This window comes from Lygodium microphyllum, chromosome 25 (genome assembly GCF_053477565.2).
Source record: "Lygodium microphyllum isolate KBCC chromosome 25, Lygodium_microphyllum_v1.1.10, whole genome shotgun sequence".
Classification (NCBI taxonomy): Eukaryota; Viridiplantae; Streptophyta; class Polypodiopsida; order Schizaeales; family Lygodiaceae; genus Lygodium; species Lygodium microphyllum.
This window is the reverse complement of record NC_141159.1, coordinates 27736481-27760874: the sequence shown is the minus strand read 5'-3', so window position 1 is coordinate 27760874 and position 24394 is coordinate 27736481. Positions and strand designations below refer to the sequence as shown.

Genomic DNA, 24394 nt, shown 5'->3' with positions numbered 1-24394 from the left:
AGAACTATTTGAAAAAGTGATGGAGGGCACATGGTTTGCTAGACAAGAGAGCCATTGTATCCATACATGCACTTACAATTTGTGAGAGGCAAGAGGGAAATAATGGCACATCTCTGTAGGAAAAAAACCTATTGATAATTGATAGAAATGATATTTTAGGCTAGTGCTCTACACCAGTTTTAGGTCAATGCTTCACATCAATGTGCTTACTCAAGGTTTTAATAGTTGTCCCATCTAGATCTACCAATTTGCTACCAAGATTACTGATCACATGGCAAGAAAAAATGAAAGAGAATTGTCTATTGTCCTCTTATTTCAATTCAATTGAGAAAAGTTATAGACCGAAATAGAGACATGTGCAACATATCAAAGACAAAAAGTGAAAAAGTCAAGTATTCCTATTTAGTTGACACTTTTCTTGCCTTTTAATTTCCCCTTGCTTTTAATTGTGTGTTCAAAAGCATTTGGAAAGGATGTGATGAAAGGAACATCTAGGTGAACTATGTTCATAGCCACTCGAGAATTGATGAGTTGGAAAAATGTTAAAAAAAATGAACATTGATAGGTTGTTACATAATATCTAGTTTAATAACAAACCATGAGCATTACCCAAGCAATCTTTGTCTAACATATCAAAACTTACTAACATTCTTAGCTCTCTTCATTCAATTGTGAAAAGTTCACAAATAGAAAGGGATACATGGACTACTTTTAAGCGACAAAAAGTGAAAAACTCAAGAAGTCCAATTGTTGCCATTCTTCTTAGTGTTTGTTCTTACTTGCTTTTGATTTAGTATTGAAAGGCACATGGAAAATAAGTGAAGAAAGAAGCTTGTAAGACCTCTAGAATTAAAGAGTTTGCACAATGATACTCCTAACCACTAAAGAATTAAATAGTTGGTAATAATAAGGGAGCCTTGATATATTGCTACACATAGCCACTTCAATAGCAATCTCCTAAATGCTCCATGCCTAGATTCTCTCAGTGCTTCACACCAATGTTAGTATTTGTCACACTCTTGCAAGGTGACATTCCAAAGATTAACCCAATGCACACACTCTACACCTAAACATACTATAATGTGATGGATGTTCAAGTGCACAAACGCACACACACACACACGCACACAGAGAGAGAGAGAGAGAGAGAGAGAGAGAGAGAGAGAGAGAGAGAGAGAGAGAGAGAGAGAGAGAGAGAGAGAGAGAGAGAGAGAGAGAGAGAGAGAGAGAGAGAGAGAGAGAGAGAGAGAGAGAGAGAGAGAGAGAGAGAGAGAGAGAGAGTGTGTGTGTGTGTGTGTGCATGTGTGTGCGTACTTTACAACAAAGCAGAAGAGAACAAACTATACCAAAGCAAAATTTTGCAAGGCCTACATAATAAAAATGGATTTCATGCTTCTACTATTAAATCTCAAAATATAAAGTATTACAAGGTGTATAGAAGCACGATCATGAATTAAGACCCAAAAAATTTAATAGTTGTTGATTGAACATAATACATAAAAGCATATGAAGGGGTTGTACCTCATACCTTCTGTGTGAGTGAGTAACTCTGTGTATGCGTGTATGCGTGTGTGTGTGTGTGTGTTGTTTATTATTTTTCATAATCTTGTCTATAGTTTTGGGCCAAAAAACTTTTATATAAGGTAATAGCATTATCTTATTATGTTTTACAAGATTTTAATAAGAATAAAGTAATACATATATAATACATAATAATAAATAATAATGATAAACTTTACTAGTATAGTAAGATTGAACAAATAGAGAACTCTGATAAAAACCTATTAAAATTTATTTGTTGAATGTATGTGACAAAAAGAGAGAGAATTATTTGAAACATTGATCACTAGAGGACAACCAGTAGGTGGGAGGGCCATGCCATGAATATGCATGCCTACATTTTGTGAGAGGAGAGAGGCAAACACATGGCACATCTTTCCTAGAAAAATAACATTTCACTAATACATAGAAAGTATATTTTAGGCTCGTCCTCTGAACCAATTTTAAGTTGATAGTTTGCATTGATACTTTGACTCAAAGCCCTTTATAGTTGTAACATCCACATAGTCGTAAGAGATTGCAAAAAAAAGGGGAAAGAAATTTTACTATTTTCCTCTCATTTCAATTCAATCTCAAAAAATTTGTAGACCAAAATAGAGCCATGGACAACATATAAGTGACAAAAAATGAAAAAGTCAAGCAATCCTATTTATTTACCATTTTTTTGGCTTATCATTTCTAGTTGCTTTTAATTCAATGTTCAAAAGGGTGTGGAAAGGATGTGAAGAAAGAAACTTGTAAGACATTTGGGTAAATTATGTTTGTATCTACTTGAGAATTGATCACTTGGAAAAAAGTAATAAGAATGGAGCCTTGATATGTTGTTGTAGAATATCTAGCTAAATAACAAACCATTAGCATGACCCAAACAATCTTTGTCTAACACATTAAAAAATACTAGCCTTTGTAGCTCTATTTAATTATTCATTATAAAAAGTTTGCAGACCGAAAGAGAGACATGGACAACTATGAAGGGACAAAAAGTGAAAAATTCTTCGTATTTATGACTCATTAAAGTGAATTAAGATAATTAAAGTAGATCACTAAATTTGTTGAATACAAGTACCCTCTTTAATAGAGAAATTCTAATTGTTATTAATTAAATCATAATTATTATTTATGAGATTTGTTGAATACAAGTACCCTCTTTAATAGAGAAAATCTAATTTTTATTAATTAAATCATACTTATTATTTATGAGTCTAGTGATTATCTTAATTCACTTTACATGACTCATATAATTTTTAAATACCAATAGTTTTTTTTAAATATTTACATGATTTGTAAATGCTAAGACATATTTCTCTATGTTTATATACTTTATAAATGTCGGGATCATCTAGATGCTTTGATGATAATATGCATTAGAACTCCACCAAAGGTAGGTATTGTATCCACCACTTAGGTTTCCTACAACAGTAAGCTCTAATTATTTCTTCAATGACTTGGTTAACCCGTTCAGTTCTTGTAGTTGGTTTTAACTAGCATAAGGTGAGCAACCCTAGTTAGCATATCTAGAATAACTAAGATTAAATTGAATTCTCCTTGGACACAAGGTAATCCAACTACAAAATCCATATGATAAATTCCCACTTCATTTCCCAAATATCAAGTGGTTGAAGCTTTCCTGGCATCTTAACATGCTCAACCTTTAGTGGTTGGCAGTTTAGGCACTCAATGAAATATTTAAGCACACCTCCTTTAATCTTTTTCCAATGGAATGTTCTTCTTATAAAATTTAGTCTTTGCATAGGCAGGATGTCATCAAAGAAGACAAGGAAAAAGTCATCAAGATAGGACCAAAAGATGTCTCACATTAGTATGTTAAAGATTGCAAGTGCATTGGTTAATCTAAAAGCCATCCCAATGAATTCTTAATGGTCATATCTTGTGTTAAATGCAATTTTTGGAATGTCTTCTTCTTTGATCATTATTTGATAATAGCTTGATCTTAGATCAATCTTTGAGAATATATTTGCACCTTAAGACGGTTAAGTAATTCATCTATTCTTGGAATTGGAAACTTATTCTTGATTGTCATCTGGTTTAGTCCACGGTAGTTGATGTAGAGATGAAGGGTTCTATCCTTCTTCTTTTGGTTGGAACAACACCGAGGCTCCCCATGGTGAATGACTTGGTCTGATGTGCCATTGGTCCCAAAGTTGCTTGAGTTGTTCTTTCAACTCAATGACTTCTAGAATGTACATATGATAGGGTCGCTTTGCTACTGGAGCAGCTCTTGGTGTTAGCTTAATGTCATGATCAACTTCTCTTGGTGGGGGAAGTTCTGTCACCTCTTTAGGGAATATATCTATGTATTCCTTTAACCAAGATGCTTCTTCTTTAGCTTCCTTTCCTTTCTTAATCTTATTAAATTTGATTAGGTAGATAGGTATAGTCCTTTCTTAGCCTCTTCACAAGTTGAGGAGCTTTTGCTAGTTGGATTCTAGGGTTTTGCAGCTTCTCCCTGAGTGGTTACTAACTCTCCTTTTTGACCTTGGAATATGATTTGACATTTTGTGCAATGAATATGAGTGTCATTGGGGATTATCCAATCCATCCCTATCAAATACTCATAAGCTCTTGGATTCATAACCAACAATTCATAAGCTCGTGGAGTTGAGAAGGCCAATTAACTTGCAAGCCGTAGTGGAAGATGCGAGATTGTATGATGAAGTTGAAGCAAGGCTGTTCTGATGACCTCAAGAAGAGGAGTCTTACCTCTTCCTATGCGAGGAATGGTATAACCACCAAATGTAGTCACGAGGATTGTTCCCTACCCCTACCCTCAGATGCAAATAATACGGCACTATAGTGTATCGAATCCATAGTGGCACCGTAGATTGCACTACCTCAAATGATGGTTCAACCACAAGAACAATGGTCTCAAATAGTTCCCTCAATGGCAATGCAACAACATTGGAATCTTACTAACTGGAACCAACCACCAATCTTAACAGGAGCTCTAAATCAGAATCAAAATAAGAGACCTCTCGACCAACTCAACTAGTCTATGCAGTGATTACAAAGATTTTCCAAAACCCTATTGCAAGTACTCTAGGATGAGAAAATTTGAAGGACTATTTATCCAATTCAGTTGTAAGTATTAAGAAAGAGTTGATGGATGTGATTACAAAACCGTTGCAGACACACTGAAGGTGAATACTGCCAACATATCCAGTCCTGTAGGAGGTGAAAGAGATGTGATACAATGTAATACATGGTTGTGTGAAAAGTTCCATCAGGCGGAATATTTAGCCACTGAATATATTCGAAAACCAACTATCCCTGGAGCCTTATATTCATACTATTTAAGGAAGAATCACATAGAGGATACATGCTCTCTGAAGGAGATGCATGAAGCAAGGAAGAAATATAAGCAAGATTGAACCTATTGGAATCCAAGATGACTACCCAAATATCGGATCAAAGCCTAGAGAGTTCGGTCCTAATTTCGGCCCAAGGAGGTTTCCCTCTCAAAGTTACAAAGGACGACAGTTTGGCGGTGGCTAGAGATCAGAAGTGGAGTGTTATAGATGTGGAGAAAAGGGACATGTCTCTCCAAATTGTCGAAAAGCTAGATGATCCATGGACTATAAGCATTTATGTAGTTGATGCAAGGGAGAAGGCCACACTGCAAAAGATTGTCCCAGTCTGGATCTTGCGAAAGCCAATACCACTGATAATCAATAGAAGACCCAAGAACCTGCCTCCAACTTGGTGAAATTGAAAGTTGCCACAATAACATGTGCCAAGGAAAGATAACCCAAGAACTTGTCTCCAGCTTGGTGAAATTGAAAGTTGCCACAATAACATGTGCCAAGAAAAGAGAACCCACAGTTCCAAAAGAGAACGTTCTCTCAACCAAAACTATGAAGTTCAATCTTCCAAAAGAGAGGCAGAACAGTACAGAAAAAAACAATCCAGTGCTACAAAAGGATACAAAGACACTTACAGGATTAGAACTAGAGGTCCAGGAGATAGAGGATGCATGACCCCTAGTAATAGAAGAAAGTGGGTGTTACCCCATTCCCTAGCCGGCTCAAGAAGCCCATAGATTCCATATGAGAGTATGACTTGGTCAAAGACCTAGACATCTTCAAACCAAACATAACATTTTGACAGCTGCTAATGTTATTTCTCAGCTCTATCAAAAGAAATTCAAAAGCATACTGACAAGAAGACGTGGCCTAAGGATTGCACCTACAAGTGCCACTAAGTCTAATAAAGCCCCAGAGCTTGTGAAAGAAGTAGATGTGGCTAATGCCTTCTTGGATCCGAATACCCTAGAGATTGGCATTTGGATTGAAGGATGTCTTATTATAGATACATGATTTGATGGAGGCTCATTAGTAAACATAATGACGGATGTGATAATGAAGGATCTAGGTCTACAAGACATGCAACCTACACATTGGCTTACTAGACTAGTAGACTAAAACAAAATTAAGCCTTTAGCATTCTCCCATATATGAAGACAACTCTCGCTAGAATAGACTATTGGCTGACCTATCTAGTGGTGAAACCAAATTCCAATGGGACCTCATATCCTCTGCTACTAGAAAGACCATGGTTCTTTGAAGCAAGAGCACAAACATATTGGTTCAAGGGAACCTTGACCTTGGGCAGCAGAGGACCCAACAAGGTGGTAGTAAAGTTATATGGCTTGCAAAAAGGTAATGAATCCACCTCCATCAAAGTCTTAATAGACTAGCATACAAAGAAGCTATTAAACAAATCTTTTCCAAGAAAACATAGGCATGGTCCTTGACAATGGGTGCTATAGGCTAACTTCCAAAAGAAGAAAAGTTATTGTTGATGGGTAAATACTTGTTGCCTGAATTAGAAATGAATTTTAAAATTACCTCCAATAGTGAGATAGAGGTATGGATGTACTGTTCTCCTTATTACATGGCCACAACACACCTAGAGACAAAAGTAGAGACAGAGACAGACACAGTAGTAGAGCTAGAGACAGAAGCAAAAGCTGAAGATACAACAGAGAGTTTGTTTTTCTCCTAGAGAGGTAGAGCTAGCATTAGGGGAGTTTTGAGGTCTTGAAAATGCCTTTTAGGAGATAGAGATAGAGAGAGCTCTAGATCAATAGGAGCAAAGCTATCGTGGTAATAAATGTTTTATTTTAAAAATACAAAAAATCATATATATATATATATATATATATATATATATATATATATATATATATATATATATATATATATATATATATATAATATCATGACTTTGTATTATCAATATCTATTTTTAGCCTCTTATAGTCGTGATTATGACATTCTTTGTATTAATGATATATAGTCTTGACCATTTTTATTTAATGATATGTTTGAATTAATGATAATGACATGTTTAATCTAAATTCAAATTGATAAAAATCTTGGCACTTTATTTTTTCCTCCTTTCTTTTATCCCTCTTGTGTTTTTCCCTCCTTTGTGGTAGCCTAATCCTCACACACACACACACACACACACACACACACACACACACATACACACACACACACACACACACACACACACACACACACTCTCTCTCTCTCTCTCTCTCTCTCTCTCTCTCTCTCTCTCTCTCTCTCTCTCTCTCTCTCTCTCTCTCTCTCTGTGCCATGGATATAGAAATTTGACCTTCAACAAGGTGTTCAAGCTCCCAAATCACATCCAGATTAGTGTTTAACTTATTCCAAAAAGATGGAAGATGGACTTCTACAATCATTAGCAAAGGTAGTTGGATCACTATGCAAAGGTAGTTCATTTCTTCACATCCTTTCCACGCCCCTTTGAACACCGATGTAAAAGCAACTCGAAACAATAAGTAAGAATAATGGCAACAAAATTAGTATGCTTGACTTTTTTACTTTTTGTCTCTTATATGTTGTCAACGTGTCTCTTTCGGTCCATGACTTTTTCCCAACAACTGAATTAAAACATGGAGAGGACAATACTAACTCTCTTTCAATTTTTCTTTCTATGTGTTAAGAGTCAAGACTCAATCAACATTTTGACTCATGGCGAGAGAGAGAGAGAGAGAGAGAGAGAGAGAGAGAGAGAGAGAGAGCAAAAAGATTTCAAACGACACATCCTAAACACCGCAACACTAGAGTCCTTGGTAAAACTAAGGGTGGGAATTCCAACGCGTCTCAACACCATAATAAGTGTGTGTAGTGTTAGAATCGGTTGAGTACAACAACTAGCGTATGACTAGATTAGGGTGGTTGATCAATTTAGCGGTTGTGCCTTAAATGACTACTTCATATCTATCCTCAATTGTGCATGAGATAAGATAACTGCACAAGAAGAGGCAATTTAATTATAGAGTAAATATTGAAGTAGTTGCCTAAGGTAGTGGATGACCATGACCAAGGTGGGCAAACCCACCCAGGTGCGAAAAACTCTACCTTTCAAAAGAAGACTTCGTACGTTATGGGTTTGGACTTTGAAGACCTTTTGAATCCTTCTTAAGGGATTTTACTGCTTAACATGGGAAGGGCGGGGCGATTCGACACTGCGAACCCGGCCCCAGCTTGTATATATAAATGAGTGTAACGCAGCTAGTATCATCAGCAGCCATAACCATACCTCGGCCACCCTGTAACACAGAGTATGGCTTACTCAGTCTTTATTTGAGTACTTGATGTGTCTGCAGCCTTCGCCGCCTTACTAGCTTCTTAGCAGCCCCTCAGATCACCACCGGCGTGCCCTAATTGCTCTATAGATCATCGACCAATCAATTATCGATAGCTGATTCGACGTTTTGCCATTGGCTTGCTTACCAGCTCTTGTTTCTTGCGCACAGCAGACTTAGCACAGAAACTAATTATATCAGCCAGACATTGCCTAGTTGATTCTTATTCCCTCAAATAAAGCCCTGATCATCAACGCTGTACTAATCCTTAATTGGCTGCACTCGAGACCATGATGAATATGCAGGCGAAGCAGGAGAACGGCTCCAGGATCACTGCAGTATGGCAATTTGTTAATGCCATGATGTTGCTGCTGGCCGTGTGCCTAAACGTAGCTGATCAAGGTGCCTTCCGTTTTCCTTTTTGACATCATTCGTGGCCGCTGATATTAATGTTTCTTGAACTTAAATCGAAATAGTTGTCTGCTAGATCATTCTTGCTTATCATGATTAATTACTATAAAATTTTTTCCCCTCCATCTCCCTCCCGCATCAGGAACTTTTGCACCCAATTGCTCCAATATATTGATCACTCTCTGATTATGTTGGGTATGGCATGAAACCCAACGTCAAACCAATTGCTTGAATACATTGATCACTCTGTACTCATTCTGTTGGAAATGTCCTGAAACCTAACAGACTTGAGGCCAGTTGGTTACCATGAATTCCTTTTCCCTCTTTATATTAAGATCCTGAATCCTATATTATTAAGTACTGTGCTCTCGGATTTGAGGATCAATGTAAGGGCATTATTGATCTTTTGCATGCCTCTACAGACCTAAACTCCATGATATTGTCATTCAAGAATAAGTCAACAGATTTCTCAATTGATTACACGCAGCTCTGATCAGCTCATCTGGCAAGTTTCAATCAGGCCTGAGCTTCTGTTCATGTCCCAAAAGCATGCACAATATTGGAATATACGTGAGGTTGTATACTTTAATTTCGTCCTACTCGCAGAATTTCGTCTGCTTAGATAATTCTTCTTCCTTTGTGGCCCATTTTTGATGATACCCATATAAGTCACTATGCAATACTATTCTTCCTTTGCGGTACATTTTAGATGTTATCCCATGTTATAAGTCACTATACAATACTAAAAATAAATCATCCTTTGTGAGTTGTAATCCATGTCGAATATGATCCACATTAAGATGATGATGGCTCGTAGCTTGTATGGTGATTGGAATCATGCCAAAATTTGTGCATCTTGCCTATTCTCATTTCCTTGGAGAATTTCAAAGAGAGCCTAGTCCTTTTCAATGAATCATTCTAGTTCTGGATGTGTGTAATTGGTGTCACAGTACTAACCGTAAACATTGTTCGTGTCACAACTACTGTTGTAGTTTTAGTTATTCAAATTTGCTTTATATGATTGGAAGATATGGAACACTTGCAATCACATGTCTTCCTACGTACTGCAAGCAACCTCCTAGGCTAATTCAATGTGTGTACTTGATGTCCTTGAATTGATCAGCATCTGCGGTAGGAGTGGCGTATGGTGGGATGCGTGACAACCTTCCCTCGCCCCAACAAGTGGTGACACTTCTACAATCCAATGGCTTCAAGGATGTGATGATCTATGACACAGACTCGTAGGTCCTTCAAGCCTTCATGGACTCAGGCAATGGCATCAGTCTGATTGTGCAGGCAACCAACCCAGAGCTGCAGGGCCTTGCAGCAAGCTAGGACACGGCAACCCAATGGGTGCAAGGCAGGATTGTGCCATATTTCTCCATCATCAAGTACATCTCAGTGGGCAATGAGGTCCTGACAGGGAGCCCAAGCAACTCCCAGTACCTTTGCTGCCAGCCATGAACAACATAAATCAGGCCCTGGCATCTGCAGGCCTACAAGGGAGCATCAAGGTCTCGACCACGCACTCGTTCGGTGTGGTGAGCGTGTCGTACCCTCCATCGCAGGGGCAATTCGGAGGCTCGGTGCAGGCAGATATGGCATCTATTCTGCAGTTCTTGAGGGTGAATGGGGCGCCATTCATGGCAAATGTGTACCCCTTTCTAGCCTACATAGGGAGTAGTGATATAGAACTGGGATATGCATTGGGTAATCCAGGAAGCACCACAGTGCAAGACAATGGGCTGCAGTACAAAAGTCTATTCGATGCGCAGGTGGACGCGCTCGTGAGAACCATGGCGGCCTTAGGCGGGTATGGCGATATAAGCATAATGGTGATATAGAGTGGGTGGCCCTCCACGGGGGACGCCGCTGCAACCGTGGAGAATGCGAAGACCTACATTGGCAACCTCATAGCCCACCAGGGCACCCCCAAGAGACCTAGTCCCCCACTCCAGGCCTACATCTTTGCTCTCTTCAATGAGGATCAGAAGACTGGCACCGAGTATGAGCGCCACTTTGGCCTCTTTAATCCTGATCAAACCAAGGTCTATGACTTTACCATCGGCTAACATCATTATCGAGATTGGGAGTTGTCTTAACACGAGCTCGTGTATCTATCCAATCATAATAAGAATAAGGTATTGACTCATGTTGTATTAATCCAATAATCATATTGTATTATCACCATCTAGATCAATCCAATCATCATAATTGTAAGGACCATATTGAGTTAGCCATTTAGGCCTCTTGCCTCCTCTAGTTGGATGATCGACTGTCATTATTAGAGTTTGATTGGGTTGTATTATCATAGGCTGTATCGATCTAATAATCATCTTGCATTGTGATGTGTATGGTGTTCTTGGTTTGGACTTGTTAGATGCAACTCTTGCTATTACTATAAGTACAACCACCCACTCCCAAGGTAATTTGGTTCCTCTCTCTCTCTCTCTCTCTCTCTCTCTACCATTTTGGGCACATTAGGGAGGGTTCATCAAACATTTCCAAACACGCACTTCATGTAGGAGTGTGTGTCTGACATGTCAAAACTAGATTTGCAATGCAAAAGGTGGACATACATAAAACTTGTTCGTCACTCTTAAGATAATAATCACTTGGGCACACTTGCACACCTATATGACTGAAGGTGATATATCTTTCAACTAGCTAATGATAAATCATTGAAAGATAACATGAAAAAGAGTTATTAATATATGTTCGCCAGTGTGTGCACCTAAGGAGAACGGACATGCTTTTTGCAAATATTTTCACTCCTTGATTCTTGCCATCTTCTGTTCTCTCTAAAACCATGGCATGGTAAATCGATAGCTCCCTCTCTTACTCAACCCACCCATGAAACCTTGAGCTCGAGATGCCATAGTTTGTAAATACAATTTTCTCCATGCTTGTCCAAGGAAGACAAAATGGCAAACCCTCCTTTTGCTATAGTAGACCTATTTTGCGGTAGCCATCTCCATCTTGTTGCACTTTTGGATGGGATTCCTCTATATCCTCACTATCAGTGTGCATGTTTGCTCACCCACTGCTGCTATGCTTTTCTATTCATGCTCTCTACCTTGGTCATATTCTTAAAGTCCGATGCTAGTTCTATTGTAGGCTTTCTCCTTTCTTATTGCTTCATTGGCTACGTCCCAAGCATGAATGTTTCCAAGCATAGATTGAAGTTTCTTTTCTTGCCCAAAAGAATGAAAATCTTGAAGATGTGCTAGTCACAATAGTAATGCATACATGTCCCAAAGTCTACAAGCCCTTAGCAAACTCATTGCTATGGAGCAACAAGGCATTAGATGCCCTGAATCGGATTGAAAAGGATGCAACGAATTATAGAACTTTTACCCCATGCTTGCACCATGTTTTTATAGAAGCTACATACAACATCAATAAATTCTTGATTGTCTCCAATTGTCAATGCACAAAGAACATTAACTGAGCTGGAAAACTTAATAAAGTGTGATGTTGCCAAGAACCCTCTTCCATTTGGTGTAGCTCATCCAATGACCTAGTATGTCACCAATTATATAAGAATGCTTTCTTACTTCCCAAGCACACTCTTTGAGATTATAGGAGAATAGAGGACACTTGCATCAAGATGTAAAAATGGTAGGAACCCTTTGAATTCTGTGGGTGAAAAAATACGGGCGCTTGAAGCTGAATCACCTCTTCCAGTCCAAACACTCACTTTGCCAGATTGACTTGAAGGTAACATAAAAGGAAGAGCACGACTTTACAAGGTTTTTTCTTCTTTGTATTAGAGTTCTAAATCTGTGTACAAGGCTGCACGCTGTCCAAAAGACCCCATCTACTCTAAAACACACATATTTTCTTCCATGAATTTCTATGATGCAAAAAAGGAATATAACATGCTATTAGAGCCTTGCCCTATTATCTTTCTAGTCACAAAAAATGTTCCAAATCCTATAGCAAATATTACAATTATCCTATATCTAAGATAGATAACTCACAAACAGGAAATGAAACTTTTGAGCAACTAGAAATGCTACTAATGAAAGAAGTAAAGTAAAAATCAGTAAGCATCATGCCACCTTCATTTTCAAGCAAATACTTACACTAATCCACTTCTTGGGAATGATGTGTGACAAAATAATAATGTCATTGAGATCTAGCCACTACAAGCTCATGAAGTCTACTTCAAATTGTCAAATATATTGGGATAGCGACCTAGTATATTTCCAACCTTGGGATGCTTGCCATGCTTAGAAGTGATTTGTGCAAATGGATTAGGCACCATATTTTGCCACACATCTAAATTCAGCATGTTGTTGGACCCTTTCAGTCGTGTTCAAGTTGTTTCAGACCCCAAGTTGAGTAATTTGAGATCATACAATGTAATGGCCTTTCCCCCACATGAGGCATTGGAAGTGATCAAGTCGAAATTGTGTCCAAGTTCAAAGTAAAAAAGACATCCATCTTTTTTCCCTTAAGAGGAGAGGTGACATGTATGGTGTTCTTGGTGTGGACCCCTTAGATGCAATTGGTTCTATCACTATAAGTAAAACCACCCACTCACAGTTGAGGGAAACTCAAATTGCTCTCTCTCTCTCTCTCTCTCTCTCTCTCTCTCTCCCATTTTGTGCACATTACAGTATTTTGAATCACTTGTTCAACCTCTCAAAATCATATAATTCAAACTAAAATGTTACTTATATCATTGCATAACCACTATTTGATAATTAAACATCATCATTAATTGGAGGTATATAACTACCCATCAATGCAATCAACATTAGGGTCATTGAATCAGCCATTTTGGCATCATAATGACCCCTCTTCAAATCAAGCTGGTCTAGCTATATGATTGCACTAATTGATCATAAAACAATATGGTTAATTCAACAACTAAAAATTGACAATAGTCATTGAAATAATGATCAATTTTGGCTGCTTTTATCATATTCAAACTTCGAACCAAAATTTGAATTTTCCACCTACTTAGGAAATGCCACAAATTGGAGCTGTAAAAGTCCCATATTTATAAGAATTCCAAAAGCCAACAATTTCTTTATTGTATTTTGGATCCTCATGACTCATGACTTAGGAGTCTCCATAGCTTTCACCTTATCAAACACGTTGATGTTGCATAAAGGACTAAGTGGCATAATAATAGCTTGTCTATCAATACCAAGTCTCAATGCTCATGGAAATGCTAAGTTGTATTAAATAAAAATACATTTATATATCTCAAACCTTCTTTTAAAAGAATATCTAACCTTGGCCGTATCTAGCATAGTCTTAGACCTTATATAACTTATCATCGAGGCTCTACATATAGGAGTAAAAAAATATTTATTTCCACATTAGCTAAGTATAGCTCTTTGGTGTAGACTATTGAAGATTTCTATGTGTGGAGAAGCAAAGACTTTTTTCGAAAAGGCTTCCCTTCTCTCCATATACACCTTCTCTCTTGGTGGGCTTGAAACTTCTTAAATTCCTAGTTTTCTTCATCATCTTGATCTCCCTTTGTTTCCTTCTTCATCTTCTTCTCTTTCGTTGTGATCTTGTTCTCTCTTCACCTCCACTAACTTAACATGCATCAAAAGCTTAGAATTAAAAATATGTAATAGATTAATAATAACCCATTGACTTTTGTCACATTGCTCTTATAGATCCAAACATTCAGGATATAAATACTTCTTAGCCAATTCCATATAGGGGGAGGAATTCGACACATTTCCTATAACAAAAGTTCCTTCTAGGATATTGTTCTTGGGTGAAAGGGGAAAATTAAAACTTGCAAAGTGTTAGTATATTAGTGTTTTCTTGGTAGTTCAAAAACATATGAGGAATTGTTTCTACCTCTTTCTCACACCTTGGATAGAGATTATTACCGATCCCAAATTTTTGTGCTATTTTATAGAGACCTTCTTATACTATTTGCAAAAGGTAGGATGCTTTAGGTTGGATACTATTGCTTCATATCAGTTGAAATTAATAGACCATTGTTTGTGATTCTAGTTTAGTTTCCACCTAGTTTTGAGCTTATTGATTAGACAAATTATTGACTACCATCACATATCCCCTATCGTTTAGCTCCTTTTGCATCCCCGTGTTCCATAGCCCTTGGCCATTATAAAACTAACTATGCTCAATCATCATTGGCATTGATAATAACACATTGATTGATACCATGGTATTAAATAGCTCATAGGGCAAAATGATACTAGGATTCATACATAATTAAACCACTATCATGCAATGATGACCAAACCATAGCAAGTGTATTGAAAAAGAATATTTATTGTATAAGTATTAATAAATAGTATTACATGTCTAGAAAAATGACTTTAGTTCCATTCATCCCTTACAGACCCAAGGATTTTCATATCCCCATGCATAGTGGCTACACCCCTGGCATAGATTACACAAAGAGATGTATCTTCGAAGAAAGAAACTAAGTAAGCTTTGGCTACTTCTTAGACGGCCTCTAGAGTTTATTCATTTCTCTCATCCATACTTCTGATCTTGTGGTGCAAGCAAAAGGTGTCCATTGAATCAATAGATCCATGCGCTTTCCATACTTCATCTCTCATAGAGAAAATACATGGTCGTTTCTTCTACTTCAAATACTTTGCTTATGAACATGCATTGTCGGAGGCCATTATTGCTAAGAGGCTTGCTATAGATGTGTGTTAGAACCCTAACTCTATGCAGAATGCATAACATGATTGCATTGTTGTATGAGGAAATATAGTAAACTCCTACAAGCATTACGGTAAACCACCATTCTTATTCAAGAAATCAGCATAGAAATCAAAGAGAACACCGTAGAATCATAAGGAAATACTACATAATGACTATGACAATAGTAGGAAACAAATAAAGTGAGGATATTACTAAAGTGAAGCATTGAGATAAGGAAAAATTAGGGCACAATCTATTATGGCTGTATTCCATCATCAAAATCTCATCCTTTATAACAACATGATTATCAAGATAGAAGAAGCATAATGCCCTTTTAGGCCACGCATGATCAAAATTTCCTAAACTACAAATCACATGATCTTTTAAGTCCATTTACATGAAAGACTACATAAACTAAAGTAAAGACTAAGGCTATTACAAAATACTAATCTCATAGTTAAATATGATGTGTCAAACCTTGGCTAACACTTGGCATAGTCCAGTGGTTCACTATAGCCAAGAGCCAAACCCTTACTCGAATAACTTATCCAAAATTTGGACAAATATAGAGAGATATAGTTATACCTCACCCAAAGCCTTGCACTTGAATGTGAGCCACCCAGAGAAATCATGGACATAGCCTCTCTAGTAGGATATTCATAACCCTCTAATGCACTTGTGTAACCCACTCTAAAAATAGCCATCAAAACCAAAGGTATACATATGTGATGATGAACTAAACAATAATTATCCAAGCATTTCATGAGCTAGAATGCTCATGAACACCATGAGAATCAGAAACCAAACACGTATGAGGCTGCTCATCTACATGTACCTCATGAGCAACCAATGGTGCACCATCCATATCATTTATTTTTTAAGGAGTAAGATCCCTTATCTTTACTTGTTGATTGATATCCATCAATACCTGATCAATATCTAATATATAACATATTTAAGCATCCAATAAAACTTTTGATTCATATCTAATATAGAACATATATTAAGCATCAATATCCACTTCTCTAATGTACCAATGATTCAATCCTAGCATCCAATAAAACTCTATCTGCCCTTAAGTGAGCATTGTCCTAAGCCACCAATTGAATTTCCTATTGAAAATTATATTGCACATTACTCATCCATTATTCAAAGACACTTGAGGATACCTTGCATTTTTGAAGCATGGATCCATATTCATCAACTTGTATTTTGAGAGCGTTAATTTTAGTCTTATGCACTTCTTTCATATTTTTCATATCCATAAGCAATGCATCCCTTTTTACCCTTTCTTCATTGAGTTGTTGTGGCACAATTTGGACCACATCTAGTTTGACTACCCCACTTATCTACAAATCAACAAGAAATGTGTGAAGACCATCAACCCATCTACATGTTGCATCCAAACTACTAGGCATATGAAATAGATGGCTTTCCCCCCTTTAAGGACACTTGTCAAAACATCCATAAACTTATCCTTCTTAGCATGGTAGCATCCAACTTTGCCTTGGAAAAGCGAACTTTTTTTTGCATTCCAAGAATCAACACACCTTGTTTTTCAACCTATTTAGGTTCCATGTTTAGCCACTCTATGAAATCCAAATGCATAGAGCTATCCAAATCCTCATGAGAAGCATTATGAGCTTCAAGACTCATATTAAAACAAGTAAGCTACTTTTGTGCATCATCTCCTTCATGACCCAAACATTCATCCTACATTGACCTTGTCACAACTTATAATATGCATTGAGAGACAAACCATCAATGTTCTTAAGTTTCTTAGAAGGATTATGCATAATAACCTTTGACTTATCCAATAAAGAACTCTTAATATTTGGGCATACATTAAGAAAATGGGCATACAAAGTTGCGAACATCAGGCCAATCTTGCTCTTTTGCTCCATCTTGGTATTGTGAGTACATAACTTTCTTCCATTACCACATTGTACAACTTGCATGCCCAATTTGGTTCTGCATTATTCTTTGCATACCACAATAGCTTATACATGTCACGTGTGATTGAGTTCATATTTATGAATAATAAAAATATTTCCTCAAACCACTTTGGGTGGTGTCTCCATGGTGGATCTACCTAATGAAGCATATATTGCTTCATGTACCTGTGGGGTTTCCAAACTTAGCTTGGTTGGCTTCCTCAATACATCTCCAATGCTTTACATCGTCATTACAAAAACACCTCAAAAACAAGAGAAGGAGTAAATTCAAGGCGGCCTTCAACTTTGCCTATCTTTCTAATAAACTCAATTTTCATATTAGCATGAAAGTTGTTTTCCCCCATGGCAACTCACAAACTTCAAGAGTCTAGTTTGTGAAAGCCATCCTCTTATATTGGCATTGTTGGTATCCAAATGCAAAAGAGAATACATAAATAGTGTGGGTTTCTCACCTTCTCCTTGTGACACTTTGTTGGGCAATTTTGGTGTTGACACATCTCTTCTACATGGCATAGCATTAGGGGGTTTATTCAACCACATAGGATCATCATCATCTTCCCCAACTAGACATTGACTAGTACTCACCTTCAAGTGATGTTCAGTACCATATGTATCCACAAAAGTTAATTGCTTTTCCCCTTCCACTTTGCGAATGAAGGTCCTACGGACTATTTTTTGGCATAGATTTGACTACTTCAAGGGAGTGGCATCCTCATCTGATGCTTTGCTAGAAGCGACATCATCTTTCCATGGGGACTTGGCTAGCTCCTTGGAATGCTGAAATGGTATCATGGATGTTTCAAGTTTTACAAGAGAGTTCATTATCTCTTGACGTGAAGACTCATCCTTTGAGGATGCCTCTAGGAATGTCACATAACATGAACCATCTAAGTTTTTTTGGGCTATAAAACTCGTGTTTGTTGGCAAGGTGCATTGTCGTCATCCTCTCTTGAGAAGGGTAAATTAGGGTGACAAGATCCACTACTAAAAGAGGGCTTATTTTTCTAATCCATTTCTTAAAGAGGTTTTGCATATGATGTGATTCATTTACTAGGTTAAAGGGTATTAGAGTCATTCTATCCCACAACATGGGATCTTCAGCTTCAAAAGCTTTTGGGAGTTCCTCCTAATTAGTATCCTCTTCAGGCTAGATAGATTCTTCCATGTCACTTTCATTATATGTATCTTGACTTTCATTATCATCCTCTTCAAACTTAGGCTTTACCTCTATAGGGGCTGTATAGGAGAAAAAAAAACTCTCTATTGTATCTTCTACTTCTGCTTCTACTTTTGCTTCTACTTCTGCCTCTAGCTCTATTTCTACCTCTACCTCTGTCTCTGCTTCTGCCTTTGGCTCTCTTGCTGTAGCCATGTAACAAGGAGAATAGTATATCCATGCCTCTATCTCAATGTTAGAGGTAATTTTGGAATTCATTTTTAATTTGGGCATTAGGTATTCACCCATCGACAATAACTTTACTTCTTTTGGGAGTTGTTCTATAGTGCCCATGTCAGGAACCATGCCTCTATTTTCTTCCCTTGGAGGAGTTTGTTAAGACTTTGATGGAGGTGGATCCATTACCTTTTTGCGAGCCATATAACTTTACTACCACCTTGTTGGATCCTTTTCCTAGGGTTAGGATTCCTTTGAACCAATGTGTTCATGCTCTTGGTTAATTTTTCTTTGGTCTGCTAGTCTAATAAGTCACTATGTAGGTCACATGCCTTGTAGGCCTAAATCCTTCATTATCACACATCCGTCATGATGTTTACTGATGAGCCTCCATCAATCAATGCATTTGCAATAAAACATCATTAAATCCAAATGCCAATCTTTGGGGTGTCGAGATAATGTGTTAGCCGCATCCGCTTCTTTCATAAGCTTTAGGGCTTTATTGGACTTAATGGCAATAGTGGGAGCAATCCTTAGGCCACATGTTCTTGTCAATATGCTTTTAAATTTCTTTTAGTAGTAGCTGGGGGATAACATTAGCAACTGTTAGAATGTTAGGTTTGGTTTGAAGATGTCTATGTCTTTGACCAAGTCATACTCTCTGATGGGATCCACAGGCTTCTCCAGCCGGCTAGGGAACGGGGCAACACCCACTTTCATCTTTCATCTTTCCTCTTTCTTCTAGAAGTGGCAACACTTGAACATCTTCTATTACTGGAGGTCATTTTGCATCCTCTATCTCTTGGATCTCTAGTTTTGATTCTATAACTCTCTTTGTATCCTCTCGTGGCAGTCGACTGTTTTGTTCTATACTATTCTGCCTCTCTTTTGAAAGATTGAACTTCATAGTTTTGGCTGAGTGAACGTTCTCTTTTAGAATTGTGGATCTCTCTCTTGGCACAAGTTATTGTGGCAAGTTTTAACTCCACCAAGTTGAAGGTAGGTTCTTGATTATCAGTGGTGTTGGCTTTCACAAGAGCTCATTTCTAGGATAATATTTTGCAATGTGACCTTCTCCCTTACATTGACTGCATAAGTGCTTGTAGTCCATGGACCACCTCTCCATATTGGTAACACTCTACTTTTAATCTCTAGCCACGGCTAGACTATCATCCTTTGTAACTTTAAGAAGGAAACCTCATTGGGCTGAAATTAGGCCCGAACTCTCTAGGCTTTGGTCCAATATCTTGGATAGTTATCTTGGATTCCAATATGTTGAATCTTGCTTCCTCATATTTCTTCCTTCTTTTGTGTATCTCCTTTAGAGAGCAGATATCATCTGCGAGGTTCTTCCTTAAATAGTATGAATATAAGGCTCTTAAACATTTGGTTATCAGTGCACCAAGCATCCCATGTATTTTGCTATTGAGCATCCATAGATAAATTCCAACTCTTTTCCTTCTTATTCTTGTGAACTTATATTGACCAGGACTCCTGAAGCTTCTTCACAATCTTCCACTTGATGATGTTTGGAAATTCTTAAACGAAGGCCAAATCTCCCATAGATGGTCATTCCCTCTATTTCTACTTTGCTTTTTAGTTTTGTGGGAAACAATTGGCTATAGTGATCCAACTTTCCGTGGCTTCAAAAGATAGTGGGACCAGTATATCACGTATAACCGGCATCTAGATAGTGACATGCTTTTGCCATTGAGAGGAATGCCCTTCTTGTAGAAAGTGGCTTTGGTAATTAAGATCTCCAATTCTTTAATAGTGGAAATATTTGAAAGGTGAGAAGGATTGAAGCTTGCTTGGAAGAGCTATGGCGGGAGAGCAAGAGCAAGAAAGAGAGAGAGAGAGCAAATGGGAACTTCAATAGTCACAATGTAAGACTACGCCTTCCTTTATTCAAACTGTCACTAAAAGAATAAAGAATAAAGTGACGGTGACGCGCGCCCGCCACCTACAATGTGTAGTGGCGGGTACTATTAGTATAGTAATACATGGGCAACTAGATAGAGGTGCCTTTACCCCCAGCACCTCCAGCATACGTGAATACATAGTCGGAAGTGGACTTCCTCCTATCTGCATGTCCTACATTATCGGAGTCTGTGTAGCCCAAAACTCTTATATCCTAGCTGCCATAGCAAATACACATATCTATTGTGCCCTTCAGGTATCGCATGATACCCTTCACGACATCCCAATGTTTCTTGCCATGAGTAGCCATATAGCGTGCCACAACACCAACTGCAAAGGCAATATCTAGACAAGTGGCTATCATGGCATATATCAAACTGCCCACGGCTGATGCATATGGGATCTTGGCCATCTCGGTCCTCTGCTCATCTGTCTGTGGACAATCGGCCTGTGAGACATTCACATAAGAAGGTAATAGATAGCCAATAGGGTTTACGTCTTGCATGTGAAAATACTCAAGGACTTTATGAATGTACTCCCTCTATGAGAGGTAAAGTAGTCCCTGATGCCTGTCGTGCTTAATGCACATACTAAGAATGTGAGAGGCATGTCCCAAATCCTTCATCTCAAAGCTCTTCTTCAGCTAAGATTTAAGAGCATCCAGCTCAGCATGAGCTTTCCTTGCTATCAGCATATCATCCACATAGAGTACCAAAATAAGCAATGAGCCATCACGGACGTTCTTTGTATAAAGACATGGATTTATAGCACTCCTGCTATAGCCCTGTGACTGAAAAAAGGCATCAAACTTATGATACCATTCCCCAGGAGCTTGCTTCAAGCCATAAAGACTTTTCTTCAACTTGCACACTAGGTGCTCCCTGCTAGGTTATGCAAAGCCCTTAGGCTGCTCCATGTATATCTCATCATGCAAATCCCCATGCAAGAATGTAGTCTTGACATCCATTTGATACATGTCCAAGTCAAGCTGTGCGACTAAGGCCAAAACCAAGCGTAGGGTGGTCATCATGATCACATGAGAAAATACTTCATCAAAGTCAACTCCATGCTTCTGTTTAAAACCCTTAGCAACAAGTCTTGCCTTATAAGATGTCTTGGGGTTTCTAGGGGTACTTTTCAGCTTGTACACCCATTTTCACGGCAAAGCCTTCTTGCCCTGAGGCAATGCAACCAAATTCCAAGTCATATTCTTATGCAAGGAGTCCATCTCAGACTGCATAGCCCTCTCCCACTAGGGGTGACTATCACCCCTGCGTATAGCCCTTTCCCACCAGGAGTGACTATCACCCCTGCGCATAGCCTGATCATAGGTGAGAGGCTCTCCTGCATCTATAACCAAGACATAATGCATCGTGTGCTCAAATCTATCAGGTGGATGTCTAGCTCTAGTAGACTGTCTCACTGCAGGCTCTGTTGCATGTCTAGCATCTTGTCGAACACCCTGGCCATGTGTATCAACTGTTGCTACTGCAGGTTGTCCAACTGGTTGTGTAGGAGCATAAGGCGAGAAGGATCGAAGCTTGGACTCGAGAGCTATGGCGGGAGAGCAAGAGCAAGAAAGAGAGAGACAAGAAATGGGAACTCCAACAATCACAATGTGTAACCGGGCCTTCCTTTATTCAAACTGTCACTAAAAGAATAAAGAATAAAGTGATGGTGATGGGCACCCGCCACCTGCAGTGTGCAGTGGTGGTGACTGTTAGTGTAGTAATACACAGGCGGCTAGGCGGACGCGGCTTTACCCCCAACAACCTCCCACTTAAAGGAGAATCTGCCCTAGTGAGGAGTGAAAAGCAAAAGAGAAAAGACAGTACAACATGTACACATGTACAACAGGATGAGGAAATTCATCATCTTATCCCACGCCCATGAACCTCTTGAGGAAGGCAAAGGGCTCTGTAGAGAGGCTTTTCATGAGAAGATCTGTAGGATTCTGGTCAGTGGAGATCTTGACAAGATCAATAGACTTGTCCTCAACGACCCCACGTATGAAGTGATACCTCACCTCAATGTGTTTCATCTTCGCATGGAAGACCAGATTCTTGGCTAACTGAATAGCACTCATAGAATCCGAATGCAGTGCATGGATAGCATCAATACCAATCTCAGCAAAAGCGACCCAACCAAATGGCCTCCTTGCAAGCCTCAGTGCTGCAACATACTCGGCCTCTATGTAGTAGAAAGGGTCATGCATTTCTATACCCTGGACATCCAAGAAACAACACCTCTAGCATATGTGAATACATAGCCGGAAGTGGACTTCCTACTATCTGCATGTCTTGGATAATTAGAGTCAGTGTACCCCATGACTCTTGTATCCTGGCTGCCATATCATATGCCCATATCTATAGTGCCCTTCAGGTACCTCATGATACCCTTCACGATATCCCAATGCTTCTTGCCAGGTGTATCCATATAGCATGCCACAACACCAACTACAAAGGCAATATCTGGACGAGTGGCTATCATGGCATACATAAGACTGCCCACGGTGGGATGGGTGACAACCTTCCCTCGCCCCAACAAGTGGTGACACTTCTACAATCCAATGGCTTCAAGGATGTGATGATCTATGACATAGAATCGCAGGTCCTTCAAGCCTTCATGGACTCAAGCAATGGCATCAGCCTGATTGTGCAGGCAACCAACCCAGAGCTGCAGGGCCTTGCAGCAAGCCAGGACACGGCAACCCAATGGGTGCAAGGCAGGATTGTGCCATATTCCTCCATCATCAAGTACATCTCAGCGGGCAATGAGGTCCTGACAGGGAGCCTAGACAACTCCCAGTACCTGCTACCAGCCATGAACAACATAAATCAGGCCCTGGCATCTGCAGGCCTACAAGGGAGCATCAAGGTCTCGACCACGCACTCGTTCGATGTGGTGAGCGTGTCGTACCCTCCATCGCAGGGGCAATTCGGAGGCTCGGTGCAGGCAGATATGGCATCTATTCTGCAGTTCTCAAGGGCGAATGGGGCCCCATTCATGGCAAATGTGTACCCCTTTCTAGCCTACATAGGGAGCAGTGATATAGACCTTGGATATGCATTGGGTAATCCAGGCAGCACCACAATGCAAGACAATGGGCTGCAGTACAAAAGTCTATTCGATGCGTGGGTGGACGCGCTCGTGAGCGCCATGGAGGCCTTAGGCGGGTATGGCGATATAAGCATAATGGTGACAGAGAGTGGGTGGCCCTCCGTGGGGGACACCGTTGCAACCGTGGAGAATGCGAAGACCTACATTGGCAACCTCATAGCGCACCAGGGCACCCCCAAGAGACCCAGTCCCCCACTCTAGGCCTACATCTTTGCTCTCTTCAATGAGGATAAGAAGACTGGTGCCGAGTATGAGCGCCACTTTGGCCTCTTTAATCCTGATCGAACCAAGGTCTATGACTTTACCATCGGCTAACATCATTATCGAGATTGGGAGTTGTCTTAACACGAGCTCGTGTATCTATCCAATCATAATAAGAATAAGGTATTGACACCTGCTGTATCAATCCAATAATCATATTGTATTATCACCATCTAGATCAATCCAATCATAATAATTGTAAGGACCATATTGAGTTAGCCATTTAGGCCTATTGCCTCCTCTAGTTGGATGATCGACTGTCATTATTAGAGTTTGATCGGGTTGTATTATCATAGGCTGTATCAATCTAACAATCATCTTGCATTGTGATGTGTATGGTGTTCTTGGTTTGGACTTGTTAGATGCAACTCTTGCTATTACTATAAGTACAACCACCCACTCCCAAGGTAATTTGGTTCCTCTCTCTCTCTCTCTCTCTCTCTCTCTCTACCATTTTGGCCAAGCACATTAGGG

General features: G+C 39.1%; 1 protein-coding gene and 1 pseudogene across 1 annotated transcript; both read left to right on the top strand.

Moving 5' to 3' along the window:
- The first annotated feature begins 8064 nt into the window (after window positions 1-8064).
- Window positions 8065-10071, top strand: LOC148014006 (glucan endo-1,3-beta-glucosidase-like). The gene is made up of 2 exons (XM_087666481.1): window positions 8065-8602; window positions 9735-10071. The coding sequence occupies exons 1-2, from the start codon at window positions 8491-8493 to the stop codon at window positions 9854-9856; spliced, it is 234 nt and encodes a 77-aa protein (XP_087522607.1). The 5' UTR covers window positions 8065-8490; the 3' UTR covers window positions 9857-10071.
- On the top strand, window positions 9872-23974 carry LOC148014005 (glucan endo-1,3-beta-glucosidase, acidic isoform-like; annotated as a pseudogene).
- Window positions 23975-24394: the final 420 nt, after the last annotated feature.

Bases quoted from the DNA above. Each gene is read 5' to 3' on its own strand.
- LOC148014006 (XM_087666481.1), top strand. From the start codon at position 8,491: ATGATGAATATGCAGGCGAAGCAGGAGAACGGCTCCAGGATCACTGCA. The intron at 8,603-9,734 runs GTGCCTTCCGTT...TGAATTGATCAG, and splicing joins CCTAAACGTAGCTGATCAAG to CATCTGCGGTAGGAGTGGCG.